At 33.4% G+C, this 10687-nt stretch overlaps 1 protein-coding gene across 1 annotated transcript; it reads left to right on the top strand.

Moving 5' to 3' along the window:
* Positions 1–255: 255 nt before the first annotated feature.
* On the top strand, positions 256–10333 carry LOC100368310 (uncharacterized). Its single transcript, XM_002742160.4, has 5 exons — positions 256–445; positions 2207–2315; positions 5603–5716; positions 7442–7520; positions 9382–10333. The coding sequence occupies exons 1-5, from the start codon at positions 348–350 to the stop codon at positions 9471–9473; spliced, it is 492 nt and encodes a 163-aa protein (XP_002742206.1). The 5' UTR covers positions 256–347; the 3' UTR covers positions 9474–10333.
* Positions 10334–10687: the final 354 nt, after the last annotated feature.

Raw genomic sequence — 10687 nt, 5'->3', positions numbered from 1 at the left:
GCTAAGCGTGATGAAGTGCGCCCTCATGCCTGAAACGCTTTCTGATGCAGAACATGACGCAGAGAATGTATACTGTATATAAAAGTTAGATTGAAACGTTTTCATACCCGTGGAAACAATACAAATCTTCGTTTTTAGTATATGGTTTCATACATTCAATTACACACGTAAAGTTATGTTATGAAAATCACGGGGTTAAAGATCACATCTGTTTCGTAAGAGGTCACTTAATTTGGCTGTTCTGTCAATATTGAACCCCCCTCGTGACACTGCACATACAACGCTTTCTTTAGTGTCACGCCACGCATTTATATTGCCAGACATCGTCCGATCCGTGCAAACGCAAAATGAATACTGGACTGGGGTTGTTCACGTTTGTGGTGTTCACAAGAACTGCATATTGTTTGTGGCCATACTCATTCCATGCTTCCTGCAAAATTGACTGGTGAGTAAAGGATTCCAAGCGCTTTGCACTATTTTTGCGTTTTGAAATCCACTGTCATCGCGTCTTCCACTTCCTGTGCTGTCAATATAACCCCCCCCCCCCCCTTCCCATCTTCGGGATACCGTAAAACACGTCGAAATAGTTGCCTACATGCCATTTTAGCGAATTTGATGCCTGGAGAATCTTAATTTAGCTGTGGACCTACAAACACCATGATTATTATATGAGTGGTAGGCGAATGTACCGGCTACTGAACGTGGAGCTCCATGGACTGACCAACCTCATGTATGCCGACCCTAAATTAGGTCAATATTATTATCCAAGAAACGTTCCAAGCGCATGTGTTACGAACGCCATGATTTAGTCATTGCTCTACAAACACCATGATTTAGCCAAAGTGCCAACAATTTCCAATCTGATTAATCTGATGTAATATTATACGGCGTGTACTTTTATTTTATTAGTACTAATTGTTGTATTAATTTGTAATTTTTTATTATTATTACAAATCTTATGTTGTATTATTTTAACTATGGATTTTGTGATGTATATGAGAAAAATAATTAAATGCATAAAAAAAAAAACAATTAAAAAAAAAAAAAGCCCAAACTTATTTTAATCAGATTGACTTTATTCTAAATTAGTGATTTATTGAATAAAATGTGCTAGCTAAAAGGACCTGTTTTACAGTATGTGGGGGACGTAAATATTGATTTGTTAAATATATTAAAGGGTGACGGTTGTAGCGCAGCATGTGTTCGAATTTCATGTAAACAATGTATTTTACATGCGTTGTGTGTGTCGCTATGAGTCCCATATCAAACAGGACTGGACAACCACTGCACTTTAAGCCTTAGATAAATATCCCTACACTATTGTCCCCATGTGGGATATTTGATGAGAACATGTACCCCTTCCAGCTTCTTTGAACATGATTGCTATCCTGAGATTATAGCTATTGACTTAAAGCGAAGGAGTGTCATTGTTTAAAAACAAGCGTCTACCCATGAACCTTTGCATTCCTAGCATGTGTTGTTATTATCGCTTGGGACGCAATTCCTGCGTGTGAGCATGTGACGACCCTCCTGCCTTCAATAATGTTGTCCCACATATCCTAAGGTAGAATACATGTCAGGGTTTCCATTGACTTGTGCAAAATACGTACACTCTAGTATCATAACATGCATACACAATACTGTAAATAGGTTAATTATTCACTGGGTTTTAATTTTGCTTATTTCGCTGACGGGAAAATGCGCTAAATTAAAACCTAGTAAATATGTAAAATTTAGCATAAAACACATTATCTAAATGATAAAACCGTGAATTTAAAACCCACTGAATATGCCTGAAATGGTAAATCAACGAAATTTAAACCCAGTGAAAATTAATATACAAAGGATCAATTATTTCCTAGCTGTATTGTCTAATCAAGTTTATACAAAAATTACAGTTAAAGTCAATGTCTGCATTAGAATACCTAAACAGAACATTTATGATCAGTTGAATAGTATTAGTGATTCTTAAAAATAGAATCTCGGTGACATTGAGATGAGATATTTTTGTAAATGTTTTCTCTCTAATTTGCATACAAATATTTTACAGAACATGCATAATTTAATCTATATCTTAGTTCAGAAAACTAATATGATTCAGAATCATATTTAATTTGTGTGAATTATGAAATTTTTAAAATTTCACTGGTGTCTTAAGATGTAAACATTAACCTGCTACTGATACTTTTGTAAACTCATTACTCAGGTCGTTTGGTTTGAACTGCACACATGTAAACACTGAAATAGTTTCGCAAATCAAGAAATGGAAAGGACCCGATAACTGTGAGCAAGGTGGACAAAAGTGTTTATATGAGGTATGTTGATTACAATCTAAACTTACCACTTGCATTTCCTGCACCAATGTAGTTTTTGTAAAAAAAACATGTATTTATAATTTATTTATTTTTAGCTCTGACTAGTGGAAGCTGACATATTTACTTGCTTTCACTTGAATGTGTAGTGTTTCTGCAATTCAAGAAGCCAGTCCACTGGAGTGATTTGGGTATGTTTAGTCTAGTACAAGGCACTGCTTAGTCTTGGATATAGAAACATTGTTGCAATATTTTGTGTTAACTTGATCAATTGCTAAGCAATAATGTATAGCAATATTGTTAGCCAAACAGTGATGTAAATTGCAATATTGCCCAGTGGATGATAGTAAACTACAAATGTAGGTACAATGTAGCTGGAACATAATTATGATGAGTTCATATCATTCCTTGATTTTATCTGTTTATAATAGACCTAGCTAAACAGTAATTGTCTGAGTTCAGCTTTACCAGTAGTTTAGATGTTTTTGAATTTGAGTTGTTGGTGGTGCCTAGACCTATAGGTCAATCAGAGAGTTGGTGTTGCTGTCATGTTTAAAAGTAAACAGTACAATTTAGATAGTAAAACAAGTGATCTAATTTGGTGTGAAGCAGAGAAGAAATTATCCAAAGATATAATGGATCTATTCATTGGCTGCTTTGCATCTTACCAGAACAGTCAATAACCCCATAAAAAATATGGAGATAGATATTTTCAAACTGGGAAATGATATTTTGAAATATTCTTCTAAAGGGGATGCTGTTATCCTGTTAGGTGAATTTAACTCCAGAATAGGCTTAGACAATGACCACGTTGATGGCAACAACAGTCAAATTCAAAACCAGAAACAATTATGATGTAACTTCTGAATCTAGTGCAAACAAATTTAGCAAGAAATTAATTGATCTCATCAAAAAACATTAATATTATTCATTATTTATTAAAGTTCATGAGAAATATTTTAGATCACTGCCCAGTTTCAATGTTGTTATCTATCAGTGTTCAAATAGATAATGAGATTTGAAACAAATTTGGACCCATTGCCATCAAAATACATATGGAACGATCTGCTGAATTCATGATTTCATCACAAAAACCCTACAGTCATACTTGAGCAGCTACGTCATGTATCAGTGACTTCAAGGCTCTTCTGTAGAAAAAAAAATCCAAAACATTCCAAAGAGAAAACTGAGAAAATTGTTTACTCATAAATGTTTTTAACTTCGCAATGAGCTAAAAAAAATACTCTAAATTATTCCAAGATTACCCAAATAATCCTGTAATCCATAGAAGATATTTTGTTTCAAAAAAACTGTTCAAAGAGCATATTAAAAAAATAAAGAAAAAAAAGAAAGAAAGACACAGATTCAAAATCTGGAAAATTCTAATTTTTGGAAACAGGAATATATATACATGTAAGTACTACTGTAAAATCTGTATTAGAAGCTGTGGCTTCTATTAAAATGGTACAATGCAACAGAGGGGATGCGTCTTCTATTAAAATGGTACAATGCAACAGAGGGGATGTGGCTTCTATTAGAGCATCTACACATATGAAAAATGGTGAATTTTTTATTCTCAATTATTCAAAAATAATTCTATTAGAAATGCGGCTTCTAAACAATTATGTAAACAATTCAAATAACGCAGCAAAGAATTTGCCTATGGGTATTTCAGATGAGCGCACTACTATTCAATATCATTTTTGAATCTGGTGAGATGTCTGGATCATGGAATACAATCATGCTGTTACATAAATCTGGTTCAAAACATAACCCAACAAACTACAGCGGTATTTCTATGTCAAGCTGCCTCAAGAAAACTATTCACAAGCATTTTGAACACTTTGATAATATCATATTTAGATAGGAATTGGTTTTAAAAAGTGTTGAACTTTAAACAACAATTAAAGACATTTGTGAATAGATATCTGTATCATGAAAAAGAAATTCTAAAAGCACTCCATCTAAGGCCAAGAAATGTAATAAAATTTAAATTTGTTTTGACCTCAAGAAAGCTGTTGACAGTATCTGTCTGTTCAATCTTTTCATTAAAAACCTGCAAAATATGTTTGAGCCTAAAATCTGTGACATACCCCAACCATCCCTAAACAATATTAAGCAGTCTTCTCTATGTTATAGTCATGTTAAAATGATGATGGGTGATGAATGAAATATGAAATCAAGCATTGAAGATTTACATCTCAGTTTTTGTTTTGTCAGTTACATCTCAGTTTCTGTTAGTATTTACTCGGTGTATCAAAGCATACATCCAAATTAGCTATTTATAGTTATTCGATTGAAGTTTTCATTCAAAAACAAATTTTACAATTGTGTTAGTACAGGGGTAACAGTGAAATTGTATTACTAATGAACCACTCAAAGTAAATGCGGTCAAAGAGAAAATGGTGGATACAGCTATTTAAAAAGGATATCCACTTAAAAAGTTACCTACCGTAACTGGTTTAAAAAAAAATAATGCTCTATTCAAGTCTCACTAGATTCTGGTTAAATAACCACAACCTAAAAATGTAATGTGGTCACCATTATAGTGTACATGTAGCTGTTGAAGAAAGATTCTGTGAACACTCTGATGATATTGAACATGAACATTTCTTAATGTCTTGTAGACTTTACCAAATGCAAAAAAAAATAATAAATTCTTTTCAACTAAAAATAAATTTGCATTTATTATGGCAGTGTAGACAGGTCAATACCGCTTGCACAGTTCATATCAATATGTATGCAACATAGACAGCAATTATTTTTAAAACTGTATTCATTGCAATTGTAACCCTCTTGTCTTTTGAGGGTTGTTATGTGTTGAGAAAATTATTATATATTCTTTACTTTATTTTTTTATTCTTTATCCGTGTTTAAATATATTATAGTACAACCACAATATTTTATAGAGATGAAGCACCAACCTACTTATCAGTCCTTCTAAAAACAAACGTTCTAATTCGTAATCTCAAAACACCCATCAAACACAACTTCTACTTGAATAACATTAGAAAGTCATTTTATGGAAAACATGACTTCCAGAATCTTGAACAAAATTCTGGAACAATTTAACATGAAAAACTTGTGAATTATTTCCCATTTTAAAAGCCTACATTACAAGACCCATCAATACATTGTATCTTTCAATTTCTTTATTTGTTTGTTTGTTTACTTATTTCATTGTGAAGCACCTCTGAGACTTTCTGGAATTATGGTGCTAATTAAGTTACATTGATATAACCACACTGCGTATGTTTTAAATAACGAGTTACATTGATTGTGTTTCTCAGCTGATTTTTTCCAATGAGACATTCATCCAAGCAACTCATACAACTCCAGTCAAGAAATACATAGATGATATGACATTCCATTTACAAGTAAATCAGAAAACATGCTCTGTACAGGTAATGTACTATTTTTATATTATGATAATTTAGTCACACTGGATATGTATAAAGTGTGTAGACAAATGTCTATAAGAGGTCAACTTTACATCCGTACAGCCTTGGTGCATACATGTAGTTGCGCTATTCTTGTGGTAACCTTTTTCCCGCTTTTAGTAATAATTTAATAAGAAATGCCATGCCAATTAAAAAAAAAAAAAAATGTTGTACAGTGTGAACATTTATGTTCAGTGACATGATCACACATTATAGTGCAAAGGAAAAGCCAAACTAAGTTAATCCCATTGAACAGAGAAATATGGTTATTAGTACCCTGGTAGTTCTGTATCATTGAAACCCACGTCGTTAGTCTGTAATAATGGAACTATTTTCATTAAAATTCTGTTGTTCAAAATAAACAAATAATACCCGGTAGTTGTTTTTGTTATTGAAGGTAGTAAATAAAAATTATAACTCACAAAACTTTGGTTACAAAGTATATTTAATCAAAAACCGATGTATGGTGTACCCAGGCGAGTTTTTTCTGTACTGAAACACTGCATTGTATTCTATGCATGTCTCTATGAACACATAGGAAGCCATCAACGATTTCTCATTTCCATATCATAAAGAAAAATAATCCAGGAGAGTAACTCAAGTTCAAATAGTATTTTCATTCGCAATTGTTCAAGATTTTCCTTTATCAGGGACAGACAGTGCAATTTGTGGATTTTGCCTCGCTGATAGCAAAGTGTAACTTATTGTCAAAGCATCAAATTATTATAGCAAATGTATCCATTTTATGGAGATTGTTTACACTAAATATCACAAGTTTTGTTAAGAAACATGATTTTCATATTCCTACAAAACTTTCACAACCAAAGGAATTGTTGGTGGGTAATATTAAGTAAATTGCTAACAAAATTTGAGCATATTCAGACCTTTTTCATGGAGAAATCCCATGCATACGAACATACAAAGAACCTAGAACACTTTGCCGAAGTTCTTGAAACCAAAATTGTAATCCAACTCAGAAGCCAATCAACAATGCTTTTACAGTTATATGACAATTTTGATTTCAAATTCCCCAGGAAAGTGTTCTATATTCTTCATGTTATCAGGATTTTTTAATTTTACACCCCCCAAAGATGAATTTAGCCAAATTTTGTTAGCGATTGGCTTAATGTTGCCTTTGGGCATGAGTCAGTTTTGTCGCAGTGAACAGTACATATCGTCTCACCAGACCTCCCAACCACTCGTTCACCTATTGCACAATTTACGCATATATCCACTTTCTACACAAGTGCTGATTTAATTAACTAACTTGATGTTAGTCTGCTCATTCTTAAACTAGGCAATAAACAGATAAGGGGGTTTAGCCCACAGACCAAGCAGATTTCACATGTGTACCCATTTTGTCCATTCCTCTGGATGGACTGCGGGTTCCCGCCAGGGGGACGTCATCATTCATGCTTCACAGGCGAATTGCATTATGGGCTATTTCTCTATGTCTGTCCGCAACTCGCTCCCCCTCCAATTTTGCCTAAACCTCATGCCTTGTGTATTGAAGCATTATGCAGATAACAGTGCTTGATCGTCATATAAAAACAACCCAACTCATGTAATTCACTTAACATAACCTGAAAACTTGGGTTGTGTATGGTTCATGTAACAAGCATCTTTTATAGAGAATGCTAATGGTGCTATGTGTATGCATGTGTATTTAATAGTGTATGATATTTACAGGGTAATTCTGAGTCCAGGGTATGGTATGCTGTGCTGGATTATGGAACAAACTACTGTAATTTACACAACATTATAGAAGGTAACTAAATCATATCATAAACTTTATATATAAACTAAATATTTGTTTTGAATGTGAAAACAGCTTTGGTTTAATTTTTCCGTTCACCTCAAGATCCTTGCATATTGCGTGAAAGGCGCAAACAGAACGTCTGCCACAAAGATAGAACAATTTCTGTTTTTATAGCTCAATCTCGTAATGGTGATCTTTGAGCTCGAATATTGCATTGGGATACCTTTACTTCATAGAAATTAATAATCATCAAATGTGTATATAACATTATTAGGCATGGAAATACCCCAAAATGTACCCACGCGATGTTCAGAAGCCACTACGACACTATGCCCTTTGTTTGTCCCGTTTTTTCGTTTGATTTCACACATGACACGGGATCTCGCAGTCAACGGAAAATGGTCTATTGAAGTTTGATGTAGTTATAGAAACTGCTGTATACACCAATCAACTCAAACCATTAGTCTGATCAAATACCTCTCCTTTGAAATGATTTATTGTCAGCCAATTAAAGAGTGCCTTACTCAGAGTGATATGTAACACAAGTTATGATTGGTTCTGAACCTACATGAATGCGCTTTGCAGATAGATAATTAACAGATGTAGTTAGAAACAAAGTACACAAATCGTCTTTTAATAAAATAGAATGAAGCCTCTACAAACTGACATCTGATATTTGTCAATTTGGATTATCCTTAATTGACAGACTAACTCCAGCTATATTTAGTGTATGATGCATCTCCATGGTATCAGATTTTGCAAAGGATTATGGGATAAATGTTTTAGTAGTTTTTTAGAAGTTTATTCATATAGTGAACTCAAATAAAAAAACTATTACTAATGAAACTATACTGTTCAGAATGAAAACAATGAAGGATTTCTCAGTTTAGGCTTGAATTATAAAGACTAGCGGACATCTTTTTTTGAAACTTGCTATAACAGACTTGAATACGCCACACAACATTAATCCAATTAAATATTCACTTTTTTTAACTTCATATATCAAAGATTCCCCCCACCATTCGAAAATATGCCTAGCCCCCGTTTTAGGCCCTTTATATATAATATGCTTAGATCAATTCACTGAACTCAGTATTAAGATACTCAAAATAATGGTGGCCTCCACTGTAACTACTAACAATAACTACTATTGCACATGCACGCCAACAATGTCATAAGGAAAGTTCCAATGGAAAAGTTTATATGGAAATATGGCAAATAGTTAACATGGAATCCCAGTAACAGCATGTAACCCAGCATTACATTCATACATTAAGAGTTCATTACACTGACTGGTCTTTTATGCAACTGAGGTTACACCAAAAAAAGAGGTTAGTCACTCTTTACAAATTGTGAAGTCCTCCATTGTTTTAATTGTGGACGCTGTCACCACACACATAAAATGTCTTCTTAAAACTGATTTAAATTCAACCAAAACTTTTTAGTACTGTGATATGGAAAATAATAAAACTTGACTTTGAATGAGTTGAAATCGAATACACTTGCCTATCACTACAGATATAACAATGAAATTGTTACAGAAAATTGCATTGCTTGAAAACTGAAGAGGTTTCATGTTGATGTTAGCTTGGGGCTATATCATATGCAAAAAACCAATATGGAGAAAACGCATTTCTGCCCTATATTTACGTCTAGTAGAAAATGTACATGTACTTGTTATCACAGCAGTGCTGCTGTAATTTATTTCTTAGACAATCCTGGTAATATCAAATTTTAAAATTTTTCGGATCATTTATTGTTTATATCCTTTTTAGTTATATTCATTTATTTACGTCTTCCAAGTGGTATTGATACATTGGTAGAGGTTGTGATGTTATTATCAACAATTTGATCATTGTTTTTTTTAAAGGTGCAGGTCTTGATAAAGCACCAGGATATAGTGAAGACACCGCTGATAAAATATGCACCCAGTATACATCAGCCAACTGTGAAGTTTACTAAACATGGTTACATATCATCAATGCTGTTCTGTATCACAGAACCAACAAAGTATTTTGATTTTATTTAAATGTATGCTCTTATTTTCATTCTTGTGGTTGAGATTCGGGCGTAGACTTATCGTCTCGTAATGACAGATAAAACCTCAAATAATGATTTGTGTTTATTCAGGGCTATAGATAATTGTAACATTCTTCCAAAGCATTTTGATACTTTTTTATGAGGCCAGCAAATAATGGCTTATATAATTTTGCTTAACAGTTGTTCCTACAGTGTAACTGTAGATATTACAGCCATGATTATTTTGTGCCTTTATATAAGTCTGATCGAGATATAACATATTGATGTAGGATAAATGTTGTTTTTTGATGTAAGTAAGTAGACTTGCTTGCAGTCTGTTGTGATTCCATTGAAAAATTATTGAAAAATAAATATAAATTGCGTAAACGAGGGGTGAACGTGAAAGTCATGTTACCACGAAATCCTGAGAGACTTGCCATCAGTGTAAGCACCCTCGCATTACCGGCCAGATTCGGCTCGTTTACGCAATTTATATTTATTTTTCGAGAATTTGTCATCGGAATCGCAACAGACTGCAAGCAAGTCTAGTAAGTAAGGTCTATGTAAAACTACTCAAATTACATGCATGCAAAGAATTGGATGGCTGCTGAGAATTTGATGAGTTTCAAGCTTAAATCACATGCATAGTATACATTTAGGATAGTACTTATTTATCTTTGAATTGTCAATCTTGTACGTTTAACAAGACAAACAAAACTGAAATGAATGCAATTGTAATGTTGTACGAATAGCATCATCATAGCATCATGAAATAAACAATTTGTACTGACGCAAATGTGAAAGATATTGTCTCTGGCTGATAGTGTGGCTTTACAAATATAAACCCCATAGTTAGTCCAATGATCTTCAATAGTAAAGTTTTTGTTCATCATTTTTAGTCGGCATTTACTGGGAAAGTTGCATCTTTCTGTTTTTCAATCGGCCCCTGTTCACTATTTCTAAACAATGCCTAAATACCAGAAAAGTTTTTTTTTTTAGAGCAAGGTTGTTCCTGCATGATCCAAGTGGAAAGGACAACTTTCAATCGCTGTTTAAAAATGGGACTCTGATTTGAACCAAGGATTTCCACATCAAGCTGTATGGATGCATGGTGTTGTGTTGAAGCAGTATTGTTTATTGTCTGAATATGATATTGC

The sequence above is a fragment of the Saccoglossus kowalevskii genome, chromosome 7 (assembly GCF_978046115.1).
Source record: "Saccoglossus kowalevskii chromosome 7, keSacKowa6.1, whole genome shotgun sequence".
Classification (NCBI taxonomy): Eukaryota; Metazoa; Hemichordata; class Enteropneusta; family Harrimaniidae; genus Saccoglossus; species Saccoglossus kowalevskii.
This window is presented reverse-complemented; position numbering and strand designations above follow the sequence as displayed.